Source organism: Eptesicus fuscus, chromosome 10 (genome assembly GCF_027574615.1).
Source record: "Eptesicus fuscus isolate TK198812 chromosome 10, DD_ASM_mEF_20220401, whole genome shotgun sequence".
In the NCBI taxonomy this organism is placed as follows: Eukaryota; Metazoa; Chordata; class Mammalia; order Chiroptera; family Vespertilionidae; genus Eptesicus; species Eptesicus fuscus.
This window is the reverse complement of record NC_072482.1, coordinates 5,277,927-5,302,470: the sequence shown is the minus strand read 5'-3', so window position 1 is coordinate 5,302,470 and position 24,544 is coordinate 5,277,927. Positions and strand designations below refer to the sequence as shown.

Here is a 24,544-nt window from a genome sequence, read left to right as displayed (position 1 = left end):
TTGACCGCCTCTGCTTCACAAGCAACAACACTGAGGCCTCCTGAGGCCTCCCAGGCATCAAGGCGGAGTCGGTGGAGCTGGGGCTCAAAGCCAGGTCTCCTGGCTCCGGGCCGGAGCCTCGTGGACTGCCTCATGGAGGCTCCCTGCCCGGCAGCCTGGACCACCTCACCGGGTGCGGCCTGGGCAGCTCACAGCACAACCACCTCACCGGGCGCCGGACCACAGCCGCCTGGGCCCAGAGCCTTCCTCTGCCTCCGGGCAGCCCTCCCACCTCACGGGGATCCGACGATGACAACGAGAAAAGCCACCAGCACAGAGGCACCAGCCTCGGGCGCGGCCAGGGGCAGTGGGAGCACCAGGCTGAGGTGCCCTCTAGGCAAGTGTCCGAAGGCTGGGAAGTGCTCCTGAGGTTGCTCTCCAGACACAGACGTCCAGAAAAACTACGACAGGACTCAGCCCCGCCGGGCGGCACAGACAGGGCCTGTTAGCGTTTACTCTGCAAGCAAGGCTCAGTCTTCTGGATTCTTCCCAGTAAGACCTCAATTGCCTCTAGTGTTTTCTCATTTAAAATGTACCTGCTTCTGGGCCACACACAGACTGGCCGGGACACCTGAACAGGCCCCGGTTCACTGTCCCCCCCCGGCAAGTCCACCTGCACAGGAAGCCCCAGCGTATGCACTTCCTCTCATTAAGAGGCCAAGAGGCGACGGCTTCACTGGCCCACACAGACCGCGTCCATGAAGCTGGGCACCTCTCGAGCGCGCGCTTCTCCAGGGGAAACGGTGGAGCCCGTACGAGGGCCGGGCGCCTGCTGAGATACCGCCTTCAGATCAGATCAAATCCTCTTCAGCTCAAGGCCCTCCCACGATATGGTCCCAGTCTCACTTTCTACTCATTTCTCACTCTCCCTGTGCAAACTACACCCGACAGAGGCCCAGTGACCTCGGCGCTTCCAAGCCCATGCCTTTGTGCACACTATTCTCTTCAGCCACTTCCTTCGATCTGGTTTTAACCAAACACTGGCCCTTTAATTGCACGCCAAATCCCACTTCTTTGTGACGTTTCCTCAAGCCCCTTCCTCCCGCTCACACGTCCCTTGATGCTGTTCTCTCTCCACCTGTCCGCCACCTCAGCGAAGTGCACTCATCTTCCTCATAGACGAGTTCTGCTGGCGGCTCCCTGCCCGGCAGCCTGGGCCAGAGGCCGCGTTCTCCGCCGGACTGGAGTGAGGCGAACTGCTCTGCAGACAAAGGTGGCGAACAGGTGCCCACACACACAGTGTGGCCTCCGCGGGGCCTGCCATGTCCCTCCCAGTGCCCTCCGGTGGCCTGCGCCCGGCACAGGCTCCCACACCCGGCCCCTCGACGGCCTCGTCTGGAGATAAGGTGCTGCAGGAGCTGCCTGCTGCTCCCACAGGAAAATGGGGTTCGCTGTGGTTTACATGCTCTGCAGCTGCAACCAGAACAGAGCCGGCCAGGCATGCAGTCCACAGCCCGCTCCATGGACGTGCCAGCTGTCCTGCTCCCCCTCACGAGAGCTAAATTCATCTCCCGCAAGTGTTCCTAGGAGACAGGCCCCGTCCCGTCCACCTCAAAGGCAGCTTTCTCCCAGCCAGAAGCCTGCAGGGTAGCCCTGCAACATTCCCCGGTGTTTACCACTCTCCGAGAAACATTCTCCTGCCCAGCTGGCATGCCACAGGCCGCGGGGAAGTGCTCGGCACATATTTCAATTCTTCTGCAACAATGCTTGTGGGAGACCTGGATGTTCTCTCCCCACTAACCTGCTTCCTGACCCGCTCTCCCTCGCCTCACCCACCTGGGGTGTGGGTGGGCAGGAGGATTCTGTGGGAGAGGTGTGGGGCTTTCCAGGGGACGCAGTCAGAACCACCACGGAGGCGCCCCTTTCAGCAGCTGCTCCCAGAGCCTGCCCCTCCCTCCACCCTCCTCGCCGACCCGGGCCGCCCTCCCTCCTGAAGACCCTGGAGGGCCTCGACTCAAGCATCTTCGGGATGAGCATGACCCCCTCAGGGGGCTGACAGGATCCACATGCTAGTATTTCCGAACAGCATGTGGTTGAGGGAGCACCTCCACCTCCGTCCTGCTGGGCTGCCCCCACCCTCCAGCTTAACCCAGGTGGGCCTGTCCTCTGCGGTCCAGGCAGGGAGACCTCCTGCCTGGCCACTCGGGGCCTGCCTCCCTCGCGCGGTCAGAGCCGCGCTGGCCATGGTGAAGGCGCCAGGGGCACCCTGGCCACAACCTGGGCCTGGGAGTCGCGCACAGGGGAGCGGGTGGCCTTACCTCATCCCACTCCGAGGCGAAGGAGGGCGACTTCTCCAGCCTCTTCTTCCCGACGCTGCAGTTGGACAGGGACTCGCTCCGGCTCCCCATCGCAGCGTCCTCCGTGGGCGAGCAGGTCAGGAGGTCGGAGTCGGACTTGGACAAGCTGCGGCTGAGCTTGAGTTCGGCTTTGGGTTTGCTGGTGGGAAGGACTCGGCTTCTGGCCCCGCTCTGGTCTCCCTCCTCGGCACCACCGGGGTGTGGAGATGCTGTGTGAGTCAGAGTTTCGGGGTGCGGGAGGCTGTTGGAGGTGGGCAGGCCCGCTGGGTAGCCCCCTCTCTGACTCCGGTCCAGGCCGCCAGGCGGGGAGCCTCCGGGAGCGTGCACGCCCGCCTCCTCCAGCTGCATGCCGGCCTCGTGGCAGGTGCCCTGCGCGGGGGACCCTTCTGGAAGGCTCTGGCTGGTGGCAGAGAGCAGCTGGAAAGCGTCCTGCCCCACCTCGTACACCGGGGAGGAGCCGTGGAGGAGCCCGGAGAACTGCTCAGGGACCTGCCCGTCCTGCCCCTCCGCGGAGTCCTGGCTCTGGCCGCTGCTGCTCCGCCTGTGGTCTTGAAGTGGACAGAGAGAGAAATAAAAAATTAAACGTGGCAAAAATCAACCAAGTTCCAAAGCAGCGAGTAGACGGCAGAGCAGAGGAATTCAAAAACAGGGAGGGGGGGGGGGGAGAGAGAAAGAGAGAGAGATACGCTGAATGGGCTGGGAGAGGGCAGAGGGGGAGAGGAGTGAGGAAGGAAGAAAACAGTTTCGTATTGTTCTTAACGCTCAATTTGTACCCAGTCAGAGCATTTATGAAATTCCAAACACTGGCCTGGATAGTGCCACCTGGCAGCCTTCCCTGGGAGGCTCCGTCAGCATTAACGACCAGACCTTGCTATATAAGGCGAGAAGTGCTAACTATATCCCGCCTTGGGAAAGGACAGAGGAGAGAGGAGCGAGCGCAGAGCACAGTGAGAGGGAGGGAGAGCGCGCCAGCGAGCAAGTGTGAGCGAGGGCCGCTCCTGGAACATCTGATAGGCTCCCAGGAAGGCCAAGTGCTATTCAGAGTCGCCACCCGCCCGCCCGCCCTCTGGCGAGCAGCACGGAGGGAAGGGAAGGTCAGGATCCCAACCTGCAACTTCTGGAATTCCTTAACTGAAAGTGCAAAACAAGCAGCGAGAAATGACGCTTCCTTCCTCGGAGGGGCTAAGCCCACGCCTCATCCTTCCTTCTGCGGCAGCACTTTCCTCTTTTCCCGAAGCCTCCCAGCTGCTCCGACTGGTTTAGTTTAACCCCAGCTGGCCCACTGAGCACAGAACGGTCTACTCGGCCAGTGCCAGGCGGCTCCTGGGCCTCCAGACCCACGCCAGCACCCGACGCCCCGCCCCCGGGCCCGCGCTCCTGTGCCCTGCCCCGCACCAATGCCTCGGCCCTGGAGGAGCATAAAAAACTGACCAAACCAGTGTCCAACCTGGGCTCACACGGGACGCCAAGGGCTCGCCCGCGTGAGCGGACCCATGAGGAGGTTCTCAGCCACGCCGGCAGGCAGAAGACAGCCCTGCATCCAATCCCAGCACACATTCCAGAGCCAGAGTTCAGCTTTACTTCCTCTGAAGTGGAAGCTATGCACTTACACCAAACGACTCCCTAGTCTGCCCAAGGCTCCCAAGAACTGTCCCTGAGATCCAAGAATCTTAGAACTGAAAGGGCCGCGTTTGGCTATTTTTACAGATGAGAAATGGGAGGCCCTCGGGCAGCTGGTGGTGGGTCCGAGGGGGTGGGGGAGGCTCTAACCCAGGTGTCTGGCACCTGGCTCTCCTGGCCGTGCTGCTTGAGAGCTGTGCGGCCTTGGCAGTGAGCTCTACTTGCTGGGCTTCAGTATCTAAAATAAGTAGGTTGGACTGCACGGTCCTTCAAAATCCCTTTTATGTTAGGGTGGTGATGAGAATCCAAGTCTTCCCCGTCTGTGATGGCAAACTTCTCCCCCTCCATGGGCGCTGTAGGGCCCTGCCTGGGGCCTGGGTAGCACCCACTCTCCCCCATCAGCTTGCCTGCAGCCTGAGAGCCCTTCTTGAGGCTCAGTGCCCGGGAGAGGGGTGCACTTCAGAAACCTGGTGCACTAGGGCAGGCCCCCTGCAGGGCACGGTGCTGTGCCCCAGGACTGCTCCCTCCAGACAGCCTGAAGGCAGGTCAACAACCAGCTCTCGGTGACCAGGGACGGCTCCACTCCGAGCAGTTCCGGCTCCTCCGTCTGTCCCGCTTTGGCGAGCCTGCAGAGCTGCGCGGGGCGGCGGTTAACTGCACTCTGCGGATTACGTATCCACAGGAGCCCACAAGTATGAACTTTGGCGTCTCCTTCCTCTACACTTGACTGCTCCAGGACTCTCACCCCTAACTCACAAGCCCTGCTCCCCAGAGGTCAGGGCAGAGCACGGAACAAACACAGCACAGGCCCATCAGTCCCCGGGGAGAAGAAACGCTGGGAACAGAGAGCTCCACACAGCCGAGCTCAGCCCGGACACCATGCCTCCAGGGCCAGGCGCACACAGGAACCCTGGCGCCGAACACAGCCGCCCTGTGCTGCGCGGGTGGGGCCCGAGAGGACGGCACTTGACATCCAATGGCGAGGGGGGGACTGCAAACCTGCCACCTCGAGGGCTTATCCTAATGCCGGCCCCTGCAGGTCCTGCCCGAGGTGCCTGTCCCTCGGACTGTGCTGGACACAGGAAGGACTTGGTAACAGAGCACCGGCTCCCATTTCTTTGCCTCAGCTTCTAGCTTCTTACTTAACAATTTGGGGGGGGGAGCGGGGGTCGGGGGGTATAAGTCCAACAACAAAAGAGAAACACCAGAGCCCAGAATCAGGAGCCAGCGTGGCCGCGCTGCGTGGGTGGACACGCTCTGCCTGCTGCCGGGGACCCACAATGAGGCCCTGTCTAGCAGCTGCCATTCAAGCGAGCCTTCAATGAAGAAAGAGAGACCGATGCCAACAGCTCAATACCAGACTCATGCCGGGGGAGGAAGTGGGCAGAAGAGAGACATGGAAACTTGTGGAGAAGGGAACATGTGAAGAGGAAGAACTTCTGAGGGTCCTAACCCCGTGAGAGAAACCACACCCACCGAACTTGACGGAGCATAGGAAGTCACCAGGAGGACCTCAGGCTGACGCACTCACCGTGCTCCCACCTTTGGAATGACAAGGCTCACCCCCCCCCCCCCACCTGCCCGGGACTCCTCGCAGCCTGGCTTCGGGGGGAGGAGAGAAGGGAGCAGGGCGTGCGGAGGCCCGGTTCCTCGCGCTCGCCCTCACACACCAAGGCCAGCTGCTCCACGGAACAGGACGCTCCAGCCTGCTAACCCCCAGCCCCTCAACTTGCCATCGTAATTCACTTTGCTCCACGCTGTGAGCTGCGGCAGCAAGGGGTCCGCCGGGCTAAATGTAATTACTATGATGATCCGTGGGGACCTCAAGGGCTTTGGAATAATAACATTTTAACACTTACACATTCTTAGTCACCCCTGCCCATTTAAATTAGGCTGAAAAAAATGCAACTCGTGAGGACTCTCTAAGTCAAATCAATCCTCAGACCCAGAGGAGAAAGCTGGGGTACTCCCAATTTCCCAGACTGCTCTGCTCTGTTCCATCAGGACTGAACCCTCTAATGGCTTGGTCGCTGTGTGAGCGTCAGAAACTGCTTTTGCAGGGTCACCTCCCTTTCCCCAGAGGCGAGTGCTGGCGAGGTCACGCAGACATCGGCTGGACATCGCATCTGAGCAGACAAGTAGACTGAGTCCACCCTGGTCCGTGGCGACCAGCGGAACAGAAGGGGAGCCCGCGCTGCAGCCAGCCCCGCGGCGTCTCCTCTCCGGGTCCTTTTCAAAAATGAGCGGCTGGGCTGCATTCTCTAGGGCTTGAGAAGTCAGGTTTGAATCTGTGCTTAGACGACCGACGTTCCTCCCAGCTCCTGATGTTAAGAATGTGAGTAGCAGAGCAGGGATCCGGGTGAAATGACTTAACCTCATGGCTAAAGAGGCTTTGCATCCCGCCAACCAGGGCTGAAGGCCCAGCTCTAACACCTAACTTCTTCCCCATCTACGAACTGGGGGTAAAAATAGCCCCTCCCAGAAGGTCTGTCTGCATATTTGACGACGAAGCGGTGTAAACGAGCTCAGCACGTGGCTGGCCGGTAGGACGCATTCAGAAAATGGAAGCTGCCTTCACCATCCTCTTCCATCTACAACCATCCCCGCTGCTCTTCACGCGAACACTGCACGCAGAGACGGCGCTCTTCTCCTGACTCTGCCAAGAGCCAGCTACCTCCTGAGCGGCCCTGTAAACGGGCGGAATAAAATGCAAGCGCCAGGGCAGGCCCAGGAGTCTTGCAAGTTTGGTTCAAGGTGACATGTCACAGTGGCCAGGGGCCTCGCCACCCTCGGCAGCACCCTCAGATACAGCACCGCTCTGGGGCCCCTCGACTTGTCCTGATGCCCTTACGTCCCCACCATGTCCTTCAGCACCTCCTGAGCCTGTACACTGCCTGCTGTTGGACCTCTGGCCCCTCCAACTGCCCTAGTTACCGTATTTTTCCGTGTATAAGACACTATTTTTTTCTAAAATTGTTAAGACTGAAAATCGAGGGGCAGCAGAGGAGGGAGCCGTGTGGGTGCCTCGCTGCCCATACCTTGTCAAACAGGCTTCCTCCAATCACGAGCCTTATTGTTACTGACGTCAGCTGATGCCGTAATTGGAGGTGGAGGTGGAGTGCACAGATGCAACAGGGACCGGAGCATTCTGAGTCCATAAAGTGTCAAAAAATAAAAAGATAAATACCGGTAAGCGATTGTCTTACTCTGCAAAATTCAAACTGAATGTAATCAGCTATGAAAAGAGCATGGAAATAGAGCTGCAGAGAGACAATTTGGACCTCCTCCCACTGAGTGTATGATCTGACAGTGGAGAAAACAGGAAGAACAACTCCTTAAGATGCCAAAAAAGAAGAAGGCCTTAAGAGGTAAACCAGCAAAATGTTTAAAATATTGATTTCTTAATTTGGGGTTGGAAAAGTGGGGGGCAGCTTATACATGGGGCATCTTATACGTGGAAAAATACAGTAACCCGCCAGCTCTGAGGATCCTGTGCGACCAGCGTGACATCTGTGCCTGATTTAACAGCACACTCGCCACTCCGCTCCCTTGATCTCCTGCCAGTTCCAACGTGGGCATGCGCAGCCATCTGCTTCCTCTTCTCCAGTTGCTGGAATGTTGAGCCGAATACTCAAGAAACAACTGACTGAGTCCTCTACCCATTCATCTAGCTCAGCTGCTTCCAATCGCTTCAATGGACTAGGAGCTAGTGATTCTGTGCTAAGTAATGTTTTTTAATAACCACGACAACCATGAGGTAAGAATTTGTATTCCTATTTTACACGTAGAAAGTGAGGCTTAAAGAGGTTAAATGACTTCCTCAAAGTCATCAGCCAGTTAGCGGTAGAGCAAGAATCCAAGCCAGCCATCCTTTTGCTCATCTCCTGAGAACTGTGATATCACCATGAGATCAGTTCCTCACCTCTTCCACTCTTTTCAAACTGTCATCTTTCCCACGGCACCTACACATACGCCTGGAAGATAGTCACAAATTTCCTGAGAAGACTTAGATCCAACTTCCTCACCCACTCCCTGTCAAAACCTGGGGATAATTTCATCTCTTCCCACCTGCCTCAGGGAAGCATTTCCCTGTCTGGGATTTACTAATGGCCTCCTAATCGCCTAACCCTTTTTCTAAACGTCACCTGTCCAGCCTTTCCTGCATCATCGGCACTGTTAACTGCTTGCCCCTTCTTCCTTGGTTATGGGATTTTTTAGATTGGTTCACAGCCACCTCGAATGAAGACTACATTTCCCATCTTCGCTGTAGCCAAGTGTAGCCCCAGGACCAAGTTCTGGCCAATCTATATATATAAAACCCTAATATGCAAATAGACCGAATGGTGGAACAACTGAACAACCGAACAACCGGTCGCTATGATGTGCGCTGACCACCAGGGGGCACGCGGGGAACATGGTGGGCATCGGCAGCAGGCGGCAGAGCGCAGAGCATGGTGGGCATCGGCCGCGGTGGGATGGCTGAGCAGGTGAGTGGGGGCGCCAGACCAAGGTGGGGTGCTGGTTGCTGTCATCGGGGCGAGCCTCTGGTGGTTACTGAAAATTCTTTGCTCCCGTGCGCTGTGGTCCCACCGGGCGCTCGCACCCACTGCCAGCACCCGGCGCCGGCACCAATCGCCCCTCAGGGCTTCTCCACCTCCCCCTGCTCCTGAGGGGCGATCGGGGCCAACAGCCACCTCTCGCACCCGCTGCCGGTGCCACTGCTCGCACCCACTGTTGGCACTGGCCCCACTTGCACCTGCAGCTGGCACTGGAGCCTCCGCTCGCACCTACTACAGGCACCGGCCCTGATTGCTCGACGCTGTCAGTGGTGCGAGTGGCGGCTGCCAGCACCCATCGCCCCTCAGGGCTTCTCCACCTCCTCCTGCCCTGATCGCAGCCACCGATCGCACCTGCTTACGGCGCCGGCCCCACTCACACCTGCTGCTGGCACCGGCCCCCATCGCTCTGCACCGTCGGCGTGTGGGAGCGGCAGCAGTGGGAGCAGGGCTGCTGGCAGACAGGGGACTGGGGGCCAAGGCAGGAGGGGCTGGGCAGGGGCGCGGAGGATGGGCTGAGACCCGCCCGTGCCCACCACAGCCTCGCAGCCCACAGTTCCTTTCAAGGTGCACAAATTTGTGCACTGGGCCCCCAGTAGGTTATAAGTGAAAGTGGTCTGTGCAACTTTTGAGAACGGTCTTCAACAATGTGCCCTCTTCTCCCCCTGCTTCCTTCCTGTGCTGACAGCTTGAGTAGTCATCTTGAATCAGGAGATGGCAGAAGGAAGCTGGGTTCTTGACCTTCACGAACTAGCCCTGACTCTTTACCTCTGGGCTTTGACCTTGTTTAAGCCCGTTATTTGGTTTCTATCACATCCAGCCTTGGCTTCAAAGACACTGCCTTATTCTGGTTACTGTTTCTTCCCCTTGTGCCTCTAACTAGATCTGTTCTTGACTTCTTCAATCTCTCTGGTCTTCTCCTCTCCAAGTGATTATCCTTTATGTTAACTATCACCTCAACTTGATGATTCATGAATCTGTTTTTCTCTTTACATCTCTCTTGAACATTGTACCCATATTTCTAAGTGTTTACGGAGTATCTTTACCAGGACGGTCTCCTGGAACCTTAAACACCTAAAACTTATATTCAAAATTGAACTTAACATCTTTCCTCAGACATGTCCTTCCGTCCATCCCCTATTTCTATGAGCTGCACAGTGCCGTCCGCATGAACCAGGCTCAAAACCTCAGAATCATCAAGACCCTCTCCTCCTCCTCCTTCCACATTTCGTTGTAAGATCCTTCGCAATATCTCTGCCACCCATGTCCCCCATCCTATCACTTCCTACTGCCCCCTAATTTGGGTTCTAGTTTCCTTTAAGAGATGCCTTGAAGACTCCCGACTTCAGGTTATTCCTGCCTGCAATCTCCCACCTGCAATCTAAGATTCCACAATTACTCACACTTAAAGAATGGCTTCTTCCCTGTCACCTTATGCAAAAGTTTCCACAGCACGGCACTGTCTCTGGAATAAAGGCTGACATCAGAGATCCAATACTCCAGGACCAGTTCTTCGTTCCAGCCAAGCTGATTGTTACCGTTTTCCAAACATGTGCTCTATCATCTGCCATCATCTTACTGCTGTTTATGCCACTCCCTCCGCCTGGAATGCACTCTCCTTCCTCCTTACTTCTGCCTATCAAGTAGAACTCTCGATTTTGGGGTTCAGCTCAGACACCACCTCTCTTATAAAGCCATTCCTGATCTCTTACACAGACACAATTTATCCCTCTTTTGAACTCTAAGATTACTGTAGACCACTTAAACATATTCTGCCTTTTATGATTATTTTACATATGTCTCATGTATCCATATGTAAATCAATGGCTGTCATGCCCGGCCGGCATGGCTCAGTGGTTGAGCGACAACCTATAAACCAGAAGGTCACGGTTCGATTCCTGGTCAGGGCACATGCCTGGGTTGGGGGCTCGATTCCCAGTGTGGGGTGTGCAGGAGGCAGCCAATCAATGATTCCCTCTCATCACTGATGTTTCTAGCTCTCTCTCCCCCTCCCTTCCTCTCTGAAATCAATAAAAATATATTTAAAAATTTAATAAATGGCTGTCGATACATTTGGTGGAGGAAAGTACATGTGTAGCTCACAGGCTTGGGTTCGTTTGATAAAGGAAAGAGGGTGAACAATTCCAGCTCAGAAGTATGAGCTGGAAGAGCAAGGGTTGCAGTGGGGCTTCTGGCAGGAGCTGCTCGAATGCAGGAAGGTGAGAGGAGGAGCTGCTGGAAGTCAGGCTTCACTGTGAAACTACCATTGACAGTTTTTGCCTTTTGGCAAAGCACCCAAACTTACTCCCTGGACACTCCTAGGAAAAGCTAGACTGGACTCCGAGGTAAAGATGGTGGACTGAGCACAGGCATCTGTTTCCTCTTCCTCCCGCAGTCTGATGGAAGCACGCCGAGAACCCCAGGCTGGCCAAGGGAAGCGCCAGGACTTACACCGTACAACCGGCAGCACCCGGGAGGTGGGAGTAGAGGAAGAAGCTAAAGTAAGTTTTCTTCCCCTTCCCTCCTGAGGATAAAGGTCTCGATCCTCGTACACAAACTTCACACAGCCCTAAAGGCACAGCTCTCAGGAGTGCTGCCTTACTTAATTGCACCTAAAGCGCCTCCGCCGTGTAGCTGCGGGCCAATGAGCCCACGCGTGTGGCCGTCTTCCGGTGACCACCCGTCACGGTGCTGAGCTAAGGGGACCTAGTGCTGCCGACAAGCACAGAGAGCGACTTCCAGGCTCCCGGCCACTTTCCCTCTTGCCCACTGTCTCTCTGGGCAGCAGTGTGGCCAGCATGTCCAGTTGCAAAGAGTTAAACACTAAGAGAAATAAGTGACGAGGCTACAGGAAACAGGAAGCACTGCTCTCCGTTATGCTCGCCCCGAACAATGGTGCAGAAGACTTCCCCCACATCTGAAGCACTTTAACAGCAGAGGAATACCCAGCTGGATGAAACTACCACAAACCAGCTGGCCCAGGGCCTGTCTGGGGGATGAGTTTTCTGCTCCTTGGATCCCGATGGAGCTTTCTACTTGTCGGTTTTGTCACATCTACAGACACCGATGGCGCGTCTGGGCGGGGAAGTTCTCACTGTGAAGGACTGTCCTGCACCGTGTAAGACGCTGAGCATTCCTGGTCGCCAGCAACGAAATGCCAGTGGGACCCCACCTCAGCCAGCCACTGTGGTGCCCACTCCTCTCCCCGAGCATCCACCCCAGGGGGATGGTAGCAGCAGTAACTAACCACGTAACATTTATTTCTATCAATTCCCTCATTATTTTTATTATTTGTGTGTTGGAAAAGTACTTTAACGATTTACTGTGTAGTTTTTAACTATATGAAGGCTTCTGCACACTCTTACATCAGTGTAAAACATTTACACAGTATTACTTTTTACAATGTCTGAATTGTGCTTATATATTCCTTATATTATTCTAATGTGTTGTTTTATTTCTCTTTACTTGATCAGAACTGTCAGATATCTTTTTAAACTACAAACAAGTTTTCATTGTAATGACCAAGCCTATTGCTTTGTTGTTGTTTTTTTTCACTTCATTAGCTCTGCCTTTATTTTTTCTTTATTTAACTGAAGTGTAATGTGCATACCATAAAGTATGTGAAGTAAATGACCTGCTTCATCTTTATTAATTACTCTCTGCTACTTTCTCTTGGTTGTTTTAGTCTTTCTCATTTTTTAACAAATAAATTTAAGGGTATAAACTTTCCTCTGAGTATCACTTTGGCAAAATATTATCAGTATTTATATGAAGTGTTTCCACCAGCAATTTCTAAGTAGTAAAATCGAGAGAGAAAATTGGCAACTCGCAGACCAAATATATAACACTAATCGACAAGAGGCTCAATTTCACTAATTATGCAAATACCAATTTCAAAAGACACTCCTTCTTACCATGGTGAAAAACATTAGAGGAATAACGTGCCGGTGATGTGGGGAGGAGTGAGCTCACTCACCACTGAAGGAATTAATTTAGCTCCACAATAAGACCCAGACATGCACCTACACTGGCTGACTAATCTCCTTCCTATCAGTCTTTTAAGAAACACTCTTACAAGCATGTAAGAATATGTGTATGGAATGTCCACAGCAGCATAATTTATCACAGAGAAATCCTGGAGGCAACTGCAACATCCATCGTGGCGAATGGGAAAAGGAGTCATGGGGTATTTAACCATTAAAAAAGAAGAAGGTAGATTTTTAAGAACTAAGACAAAATTGTACCCATAATCTATAAACAAGGGGGAAAAAAAGTTTGCAAAATATGATCCCCATTTTAGGTCGGAAACATATAAAACGATCTCACACAGTTGCTTTTGTATAAAAACAGCCAATGGCCCGGAGTACACACCACACTTTCCCACTGTGGTCGCCTCTGGCAACTGTGAGCAGCAGAGAGGCGAGGAGAATCTGAACATTTTATTTGTATTCACTTCTGTATTTTTTCACATTTTTTCCAGTGTGCTATTACAAATGTAATTTTTAAAAATCTCACATCCCACCCCTCACACTAGTTTCTTGGAAGTCTAAAAGCTCTGGTAGTCTCATTAACGTGACCTTTCGGAAACTGGTATTTTAATTCATAAAAGCTGCCTAAGATCCTGACGTTAGTGGAAAATGATCTGCCTCACTGTGACCATCCCTAGTGGGCATTCCTTCCCGGCTCCTGAGAAACGGGTAGAGTCCGTGTTCATATTCAGTGCTGGATCCCAGCAGCTAGCCGGGGGCAGGCACACCCCTCGCTGTGGCTCAGTTAACCCTGCTCCCCGGGCCACCCAGGCCCAACGGCAGCCCCGCACCGCAGGGCTGGAAGCGGCCCACGCACGGGAGGACTAGATGCGAGGCTGCAGTTCTCCTTGGCGGTGAGTTCCCTCTTAATCTGAGGCCTCTCCTTCTGGGGAAGGCAAACCCCACCCAGGGCACCTGGCAGCCAAGCAGACTGGCCCCCTCTTTAAAGTTCACCGACTTTCCCTTTTAATTCCTTCCAAAGGTTGAGCCCACTACCTTGTCAGAGTTCTAGACCAAGCCTTTGGAAGAGAGAAAGAACTGCCCTGGCCGATGTTTAGTGGTTAGACTAAAGGGCCTCAGTTCAATTCCTGATCAAGGGCACATACCTGGGCTGTGGCCCTGCCCCCAGTAGGCAACCAATCACTGTGTCTCACTCACCTCTCTCTCTCTCTCTCTCTCTCTCTCTCTCTCTCTCTCTCTCTCTCTCTGAAAAAGCAATGGAAAAAATATCCTCTGGTGAGATTTAACCAAAAAAAGGAAAGGGAGAGAGAGAAAGAATTGGAATCCTCCCCCTTCATGATGCTAATGATTCTTGCCCCACCGAGAACTATTTTCAAACACAGCATTCCATTAATTACTTGTTCTCTAAGGGTTAATTTCCGTATGGATTTATTATTAAACAACCAGAGAAGGCATTGGTGCTCGACTCCACTCGCTAATGTTTTAATTACAAATCTACCACATGCCCGGAAGACTCAATACATTAAGATATCAATTCTCCCCTAAGTGCTATATAGATTCAACACAATCTCAATAAAAATTCCAGCAGGACTCTGTAGAAATCAACAAGCTGATTCTAAATTTTTGAATGGAAAGCTAAAGGAACTAGAATATCTTAAATAATTCTGAGAAAGAGTAACAAAGTGGCAAAGGTATTCCATGGAGAAAGGAGAGTCTTTTCAACAAATCTGGGCAAACAATGGGACGTCATATGAACAACCTACGCTCTTCAAAAGACACTGATCAGGAAATAAAAAGATAAATCACAGACCAGGGGAAAATCATAGAACTGACAAAGAACTTTTGTCCAAAAAATGTATAAAGAACACTGACAACTTAATAACGAAAAAACAAACATTTTTTTAAATGCACAAAAGATTTGAACACTTTTTTAGATATAAGGATGGTAAATAATTACATTGATACTCAAAATCATTAGTCTTTAGGGAAACACAAATTAAATCCACAATGAAATACCAAAAAAGCTTTTAACCTGACAATATTAAGCACTGGGGAGGGTATGTAACATCTACTTGGTGGGAATGCAAAATGGTACAATCTCCCTGTAAACTGATTTGGCAATTTCTTATAAACGTAAACATATATTTACCAAGGACCCAGCCATTCCAACCCTAGTGTTTATCCAAGAGAAATAAAACCTATGTTAACACAGAAATCTGTATGTAAATATTCATAATAGCTTTCTTTGTTATTTCCCCAAACTGTAACTGAAGCAAATGTCCTTCACCTAGAAAATGGGTGAACTGTGGTACAAAGGACTACTACTCAGCAATGAAAAGCACAAATACGGATATATGCAACAACGTGGATGAATCGCTATGAATCCTGCTAACTGCCAGGGCCAGACTCAAAGGATGCATACAGTGCGATTCCATTTATGTGACGTTCTCGAAAAGGCAAAATTATGAGGACCGGCATCAGAGTGGGGACTGCCAGGCACCAGGGAAGGGTGCAGGCGTGACTGTGAAGGGACACATGCTTTTGCTGTGATGAAACTGTTCTATATCTTGGTTATGGTAGCAGTTACATGACTATATCTGTCAAAACTTACAGAACTACCCACAAAAGGATGAATTTTACTATGTCTAAATGATAATCTTTTTTTTTAAAAGCTCCAAATGGAAACCAAAAAACAAAGCAAAATTAAAAAACCCCCAGTTTCTGCAAGCCAGAGAGAAACCTTTTAAACAGGATCTTTATTTTATTTTTTAATATATTTTTATTGAATTCAGAGAGGAAGGGAGAAGGAGAGCGAGATAGAAACATCAATGATGAGAGAATCATTGATTGGCTGCCTCCTGCACGCCCCCTACTGGGGATCGAGCCCTGCAACCAGGGCATGTGCCCTTGACTGGAATTGAACCCAGGACCCTTCAGTCCCCAGGCCAATGCTCTATCCACTGAGCCAAACCGACTAGGGCTAAACAGGACCTAGATCCACAATGTCACCCACATAGGCACATGTTCTCTTTGCCTCCCCCACTTCCTGACAAGCCTAGCAAAGGGAATTTCTAAAGAAACCCTCGAAGCGCCCCCTCTTACCTGAACCAGGGGCTGTCCTAGGATTGGAAGGAGACACAAATGCTACCCCGTGATGGGCCTCTCCCTGCAAGCGGCAGAGAGCGGGGGAGAGGCCGCCGAGTTCCCTGCTGCCTGCGCTGCAGGGAAGTGCCCTGCCCTTCCTGCTCCTCCTGGAGGCGGTCACGGGCTGTGGCGGGGCGCACTCACCTCTGTCACCGTGACTGTCCGCAGGCCTGGCTGGATCCCGGCCCGCAGCACTCCCTCCCGCAGAGGAAGCTGCATTTGCAGCGGCAATGAAAGTAGGCCAAGGCGACAGAGCACTCCAGTTACCTGGTGGCAGCCAATCACGGCCCCCCCAGGAGTGCCTCACTCTGAGGTCAGGACTCAAAGCGGCGTCTGTGCCATCAGCCTGAACCCAAAGGGACTGACTTGTTGGACTTGTTTTTCCACAGCATTAACTTGAGGGTTCATGACTTGAGACCCCAAATCAATCCCTGCCACAATGCCGGCGGTCTGTCCCGTCCAACCTGGCCCCACCTAACCCTTCCCTTGCTTCGTGCGCAGAGGGGTGACAAGCAGACTCCCACCCCTGCACTGACAAGGGAAGGCTCACACCCCGACCCAGGCTGCAGGAAACAGCATCACCTCCTTCCACCCAGGGCACAAGCTGTACAAATCCCTTTAGCGTTGTTTCTGCTGGGGAGGGGGGGGTGTTGTACCTTTTGTTTTTCCGTCCACTGCTGGCAGCTTCTTCGTTTCCGCCGTTAGCAGCAGCTCATACGGATGCTCCTCCTCCTCCTCCCTGGCTGTGCTCTCCTGAGCCCGGGCTCGCACGGCCAAGACCTAAGAGAGGAAACACCCAGACTTTTCATGCCAGTGGCTTGAGCCCCAGCAGGTTATGTGAACAAATCTGAGATTACTGGTTCCTTTTTCACCTGAGAGGAGGGGAAGAGAAGGTCAAGGATTCAAGCGTCCCATGGGTCACTGCTCCTGTGGATATGCACCGGGACCTCACATGGCAATGGCCTTTGATTAAAACACTCCCCTTTCCTTACCACATTTTATCTTTCAAAAAACCATAAATAAAATCCAAGATGGCCCTCCCCCATTTCCACTGTGATCTGCACGATCGCTTTTCTTGGCTACTTCCCAGCGGAACACGAAGGCCTTCTTTCTCCAGATCTCTGCTAACAGGCACAGGGACCACCTGAGGCTGGAGTCCCTCCCGCCTTCTCCAGCAGGACTGACATTCACAGGGACGAAGTGCTCTGTGAGTCCTCTATTTCTGCAGCCTTTCTTCACGGTCCTCAAAGCCAGCTTCCACCGCATTTATAATACTAGAGGCCCGGTGCACGAAATTTGCGCATGTGGGAGGGGTCCTTCAGCCCGGCCTGCACACTCTCCAATCTGGGACCCCTCGGGGGATGCCCGACTGCTGGTTTAGGCCCTGTGGGATCAGGCTTAAAACGGCAGTCAGACATCCCTCTCACAGTCCGGGACCGCTGGAATTCATTTAAAATATCATATATATATATATATCATATCCTATATAATAAAAGGGTAATGTGCAAATCGACCAAACAGTGGAATGACTGGTCACTCTGATGTGCACTGACCACCAGGGGGCAGACGCTCAATGCAGGAGCTGCCCCCTGGTGGTCAGTGTGCTCCTATAGGGGGAGCACCGCTCAGCCAGAAGCTGGCTCAAGGCTGGCGAGCGCCTCCACAGCAGCGCTAAGATGTTCGACTCCCCGGTGGGCCTAAGCTGTCAGTGGACATCCCCTTAGGGCTCCCGGACTGCGAGAGCGGCACACACATACTAGAGGCCCAGTGCATGAGATTCGGCCTGCACCCTCAGCCCGGCCTGCACCCTCTCGCAAAGTGTCCCCTGGGAGTTCGACCGGGAGACCGGGCATTCGATCAGTCTGGATCGCCCCCCAAATGCCCTCCCCTGCCATGAAGCACCTCCTCCACCAGGCCCCACCTCTGTTGTGCACATGGCCATCTTGTGACATCCATCTTGTGACGGTCATCTTGTGATGTTAGGGCATGATGCGTGAGGGCATGACAACCACCTAGGCTATTATTAGTATAGACTAGAGGCCCGGTGCACAAAATTCATACACAGGTAGGGTCCCCAGGCCTGGCCAATCAGGGCCTTCTAGCTGCCGGCTGGGGCCTTCCTTCCCCGGCTGCCTGCCAGGGTCTTCCTTCGTTCCACGCCGCCCCCTGGTGGTCAGCGCACATCATAGTGAGCGATTGAACACCTGGTCTCCCGGTCGAACTCGCGAGGGGACACTTTGCATATTAGCCTTTTATATACATAGAAGATATTTTAAATTCATTCCAGCCATCTTTGTTCAGGTAATAGTCGAGTGGCGAGGCAGTAGTGGTTCAGTGGAGAAAAGGCAGCTCTGTCAGCTGAGAAAGCCCTGGTCCAGGCCGCCACGGGTCTGATGCAGGAACTGGACCAGAGCTGTTCCTGCACTGCCGACTGGCTCTCTCAGCCGAGGGCTGGGGGCCACAGCTGTGGGGCCAGAGCAGCGAAGCTCGATCGGAGCCAGAAACACCAGGATTAGCGCTACGGTCGCCCAAGGGAGAGAAGGAGACCCTGGCTTCAGAGCGTAATTCTGGCTCATCTGTCCTAAGAATCCAACAGTTTCACAGGCAAATTACGAATGATCGATCGTACACTAGCTCTCAGGAGAGCAAACCAAAGCACAGTCTCCGGTTGAGCAGCCTCTCCAGGACAAGTGCACACTGTGAACGAGGGGAGAGGAGGGCTCCCCGTCCACCGTACAAACAGTGGCTCCTCACGAACGGGGTTCTCTGACCACACAGAACCCTCCTTCACTGCCATGCGGCACAGCTCACCAATCCGACCTGGCGTGTGATTCATCTCGGTTTTGCTTCCCGGAGGCACAGCTCACCGGGTTCCGCCTAAGGAGACGGCAAAGATCAGAGAAATGAGAGCCGGCCCAGGGTGGTAACAAGGCCGCCTCTGGAGAGCCACAGAGAGCTCCTGTCCAAGGCTGTGGGAGGCACAGCAGGAGCCTCCGCTAACCAAAGCGGCCTGGAAGCCAGAAGCTGTTTCATTACAATGAGCCATTTGCCTGTTACTTATTTCTCTGCCTCTTCCCAGGAACACAATTAAGGGAACAAAGAGGGGCCATTAAGCAGTTCATTCAATGTCAACTTAATACCACAGGCTGCACAGACAGGAACCTGTGTCCTGAGGTGTACACCAGGCTCTCACCCAGAGCCCCGCAGGGCGGCAGAGGCTGGACGCTGACTCTGAGTGTCCTGCAGGGCGGGGGCTCTCATGCACCCTGGCCTGCCCCTGAGAAGGACCCGCCCTGGTCGTCACAGCTAGAGAGCACCTCGTCCAGCTCTTTCATTCTGCAGATGCCGAAATCCAGTTCCCAGAGGGACCTAGGGACTTGCCTGGGGTTCTACCGAGAGTTCCCCGCAGAGCCAGGCCATAGAACCCACCCCTCTGACTCTGGACCAAGCTGGCCGCACTTTTCCCGGGAGGTCTGATGTCTCCGTCCAGTTTGGAACGCATCCCCCTCAGATGTCTGAGAGCCCCCACTCATCCCAGGCAACTGGCAGGGTGAGACTTTTGCTTTGTCCTGGCCCCTGCCAGCTCGGGGCCTAACACCTCACAAGAAAGCAATAAGCTGCTTCCCAGCATCCACTCAGGAAGCCCTGTGTCCCAGCGAGTATGGCAGTAACTGATTTCCACCTGAAAGGATTCTGCTCTTGACTAAATTACTACTTAACCTTTCCCCCTTCTTCCAGGGCTGGCAATAAACCTAAGCAAAAAAACCACACAACCGCACCCGTTCTCTGCTCTACAGAAAGCAACATCCCTGCTGCAGGGAAATGCTACTACCACCAAACTGGCCAATGGGACAGCCAGCTGGGGTGCGGGCAGCTTTCCGGGAAGAGACACCATAGCAGCTGCCACTTCCATGACGTTCAGCACATCTGAGCCCAGAGACGGGCACGGTCGGCCCGGTGCAGCTGGCAGCCCACCTGGTGGGCAGACACATCTATGCGGTGTGCGCGCACAGGTGCATGTGCTTAAAGGACCAGTGCTCTGACGAGCAGGAGCCAGGTATGCTCAGTGTCCCTTAAAGGCTTCCATGGGTCACCTGACAATGACAAGCCAGGACACAAACATCGGGAAAGACTGCTGGCCAAATACAAAAGTCTAAACTTGGATGAAGTCACTGCCTCCTAGGAGATGAAGTTTAGGGTAGTAAAAATTTGAGTATAAAAACCGCCCTGGCTGGTTTGGCTCAGTGGATAATGTGTCAGCCTGCAGACCGAAGGGTCCCGGGTTCAATTCCAGTCAAGGGCGTGTACCTCGGTTGCAGGCTCCTCCCCGGCCTGGGCCCTGATCGGGGCACATCCAGGAGGCAACTAATCAATGTACTATGCTCATATCAATATTTCTCTCTGTCTTTCCCTTTCTCTTCCACTATCTCTAATATATTTTTATTGATTTCAGAGAGGAAGAGAGAGGGAGAGCTAGAAACATTGATGAGAATCACTGATTGGCTGCCTCCTGCACGCCCCACTGAGGATCGAGCCCACAACCCTGGGCATGTGCCCTGACCAGAAACTGAACCGTGACCTCCCAGTTCATAGGTAAACGCTCAACCACTGAGCCACGCCAGCTGGGCTCTCTGCCGCTCTCTCTAAAAATCAATGGAAAAATATCAAGTGAGGATAGAAGAAAAAAAAAAAAAGATTTAATAAGTAAATAAAAACGGTGAAGACTAGAGTAAAACAAACAAAAAAAAGTCCACTTTTGGAGAAGACTACCCATTCTGATTACAGCCAACAGGAGCTGCCTTAATCACTAAAAGGCCAGTGACCCAGACACATCACCTCTATATTCACACACTTGCCCATCACTGGGCAAGCCAGGCCGGGCCCTCACGGCCTTCCGGGACGGACTCTGGTGGCCCAACTGACCCAGCATTCCAGGCTACCCTGAGCAAGTCCTAGGAGACATATCTCCGGAGTCTCCAATCCAGGAGAGCAGCGTGGAGGTTTCTCCCCACCTCTTGGCACTGTGTTAATGCCAAAGTGTCTGCTCTAGAAAGTCAGGAGAATAGAATGTCCTGATTATGCGACACTTAAAGAGCCTCGCCTTATCCTTGCGCCTTAGGAATTTTAATTCAAGCCCTTGTTACAGAGCCCCACCCCCAGCCAAATATGCTCCAGATCACCGGGCGTCTCCTGTGGAGAGGGAGCAATGAGGCCAACCTCTACATAAAAGCACGCAGGACTCGCTGCACGTACTCATGTCTGCTCCCAGGTGTGATCACCCCAGAGGCTGTCGCTGTAGAGACCCCTTAGATGAGACACGGTAATTAGCATTTTGTAATTAAGGGATAGAAAGAAATAAGGACAGAATTTGTACGTAGCATAGCAATCATCTCCTATCTCCAACACTGACTCACATTCTTAAAAGGGCTTCCTTGCATTTATACGTTTTGTTAAACTAAAGCCATCCTTCTGGTTCTATACGTTCATGTTAAACAAAAGAACCCATTTTTCTGGATGGTCCATGGCAATACTGTGAAAAAAATTAACTCCTACTTCTAGGGAGTTTATATCAGCTAAAATTTAAAATAAAGAAAACCAGGGCTTTGAATGAGCTACAAAATAAACTCCTGATATTATGTAATATTTTAAATAAAAACTCAATAAACACTCTCTAAATGGTAGGAAGAGTTAAAGGAACATTTTGAAGATGAAAGATAAAGGAAAATATGATCATAAACCTAAGTGAGAAGATTGAACTGTTTGCCCATGAAAATTTTTTTTTTCAAGTGATTATTCCTGCCCAGCCAGCGTGGCTCAGTGGTTGAGCGTCAACCTATGAACCAGGGGGTCATGGTTCGATTCCTGGTCAGGGCACATGTCCAGGTTGCGGGCTCGATCCCCAGTGTGGGGCGTGCAGGAGGCAGCTGATCAATGATTCTTTCTCATCATTGATGCTTTTATTTCTCTCTCCTCTCCTTCTCCCATCCCCTCTGACATCAATAAAAATACATATTTTTAAAACTGACTATTCTTTTAAAATCACCTTCTTTGGATGCCCCACCCCACCCCACCCCTCCAATTTCTCTCCTAACGGAATCTTCATCACATTCTGCCACATTCTCCACAATGGGCCTGAAAAGGAAAAATGCAAAAACAGAAGGAAGCCGTTTGGGACAAACCATCAAAGCCTACTCATGTGGCGCAGTCCAGGGAGCAGTGAGCAGGGGTACTCCAGATTCCATGTCAAAAGACAACACAGGTGCAAAAGCCAAAAGCGCGACTGGTCAGCCCACCGGAGCCAGGAGATAATATGCGGCTCGGCTGGGCTCGGCTCGGGCTGGGCTGGGCTGGGCTGGGCTGGGCTCGGCTCGGGCGGGCTGGAGCAGTGGCTGGCCTGTCTGCTAGGGGGCGGCATTGAAATTCTTTGCTTAGTACTTCTGAGTGAGTTTGAAAGGGCTTGTTCCACATTACCGATATACACAATTCAAGTTTACTAATCCAAAGAGGTGATAAGAAACGAGAAAGCACAGTCATTAAGCACACACGGATGCCCTTTCCAACAAATCGTACTTCAGTGATGGGAGTACGCCTAACCCTGTACCTCAGAAGCCGGCGGGGGGAAATGCTTCTTGTCCGTGGGGTCTTCCTCCTCGTCGTCCGGCGGGGGCTTTGCTGGAGGCGGTGGCCGTTCCCTCTGCAGACAAGAGAAGAAGTCTTTCACTCTCTTTTTTTAAGTACCTAACTTTTTGGTTTACTCTTAGCTTAGCCCTTGGAAATGAAAATGACTTTGGTCAGGCACTTCCCTGCGAGACCAAAGTCAAGGTCTAGAACCTGCACACCAACACACTTCAGTTCTCACGCTCTTTGCTTTTTGATGTTTATACCGGAGATTATAAACACCTCTTTCCTATCCTGACCACAGTGAGATATAGCAGCACTAAAAACGCAGACCTGCCTGTTGGAACACGTCCGTCATGAGCCTGAGGCGTGAAACTCGAGGAAAATCCGCGCCGGCCTCCAGTGAAAGGAGGAGACAGCAAGTCCCAAACTCACCTGTCAAGGAGCTCTGACAGCCAGTCACTAGGAAGCAATGAGGACAGGACCACAGACAAGTGTTCATTCCTGCTCACGCTCTGACACCATCGTGTTCCGTATCATTAGCATATGAAAACCCTAGCTCATCTCAGCCCACTCAAAAATAATCTTTCTCAGTCCTCTGCCCTAGAGCGGGGTTGGCAAACCTTTTCTTAAAGGGCCATAGAGCTATCTTAGGCTTTGCAGTCAGCTCTGCCGCTGTGGTACAAAGTGTTCCATTAAACTGTATTCACCATCAGAGGCAGCTGACTGTGGCCCTGGCGTGCCAGCCCTGCCCTGGAGCAAGACACTCGCTGGAGAGGGACCAGTGGGATCACGGCAGACAACTTCAGGAACACAGAGCCGTCTTCGGTGAAAGGACGCTGAAGCGCAGCTTGCCATTGTCCCCGCAGTCCTTCCAGCACCCTTCCTATTCCTGAGCTGGCTGGTCAGTCCCATGGGGAGGGCAGTGGGAGCCGGGACGGGAGTTGGCCTGCAGGTGAGTTCCCTGTGTTGCTATAACAGGAGCATTTAATGTCAGGGCGGGGGGGAGGCTGAGCCTGTGGGCTCAGAGATACCTGGGGAAAGACGGTTCTCCCATTTTAGGAGCCGCCAGGGATGACTGGCATCTGGCACCCATGATCTCTCCACTGAAACGTGCTTTACCACTCGGTACGACCCCTCCACAACTCAGCCATCCCACAGTCCTGGGACCAGCTGAGGCCGGTGGCAACAACTCCAACACAGGTTCACACATTCAAGCCAAATTAAGCAGTTCAGATGAGGTTTCCACTAAGCCCCATTCCCCACCCTTCTTTGCTCCAGAGGTGCCACCTGGGAAGGCGGGGACAGGAAAAGCAGCAGGCCCCTAACCCACGCCGTCACCCAACCATGGAACACAAACAGCCGAGGAAACACACAAAGAAACACAACCAAGGCCCCCGGGCTGTGCTTCCTGACGGAGACGAGAAAGAGGTGAGCACCAGGGACACTGGCAGAAAGGGAAGCATGATCCCTTCTCTAACGTCAGAGCGCTGGCCCCGGGCCTGGAAGGACAGAGCTGACCTATACACGCCATCCCCGGTGCTCACACGGCACAGAACATCGGGTGCCACAGTTAATTACCAAGAGCCAGGGAGGTAGCACATCCACAACATACTCCAATGAAAACGGCAGCGCACGGCACCCCAAAAGCATCCGTTTCTACTTAGAAGGACCCCAGGAGGCTAGGTTTCTAGAGGAAGATGGAACAAAGAGACTCAGTCAGTGGCCAAGCCCCACAGGAACTTGGCTGTTAAAGCTTCCCTCAGGAACCCCGTGCTCTTCTTGCAAAGCCTCCAGCTCCCTCTGATGGGCATCACCTGTAAGTACCACTGAACGCAAGCCTTCCTCCACAGGGGGATCTGCTTAATTCTTTGGCCCAAACAGTGAAGGAAGTGGAAAAGCCCAGTTCTGTCCACAGAGCCACTATGCTCCTGTGCTGCCTCCACCCCTCACACGTTTACCACAGTCCTGGATCACACCCCCGCTGGTGGGCTACGACAAGACTGGCCGGCCTTTCCAAGCTTCAAATGGAAATGCGGGGTCTGTTCCAGGGCAGGGCAAGGAACCGAACTCAAAAGAACACCAAGCAAGACCAGGCCACTCCCTGGGCACTCCCCGAAGCCCAAGCATCCCCTAGGGCCTAGCAGCACCACCTACAATATCACCTAGCAGCACCACCTAGCAGCACCACCTAGCAGCACCACCTAGCAGCATCCCCTAGCAGCACCACCTAGCAGCATCCCCTAGCAGCATCCCCTAGCAGCACCACCTAGCAGCATCC

General features: G+C 53.0%; 1 protein-coding gene across 5 annotated transcripts in view; it reads right to left on the bottom strand.

Moving 5' to 3' along the window:
* The window catches only part of ANKS1A (ankyrin repeat and sterile alpha motif domain containing 1A), a 182,794-nt gene that overhangs the window by 66,021 nt on the left and 92,229 nt on the right, over positions 1-24,544 (bottom strand). For all 5 annotated transcript variants that reach the window (XM_028161275.2, XM_028161274.2, XM_028161278.2 and 2 more), the window contains 3 exons: positions 22,247-22,339; positions 16,302-16,425; positions 2,298-2,884 (listed from right to left, as the gene is read on the bottom strand). In XM_028161275.2, coding sequence (XP_028017076.2) covers positions 2,298-2,884; positions 16,302-16,425; positions 22,247-22,339 — 804 coding nt within the window. The remainder of the gene's footprint in view (positions 1-2,297; positions 2,885-16,301; positions 16,426-22,246; positions 22,340-24,544) is intronic.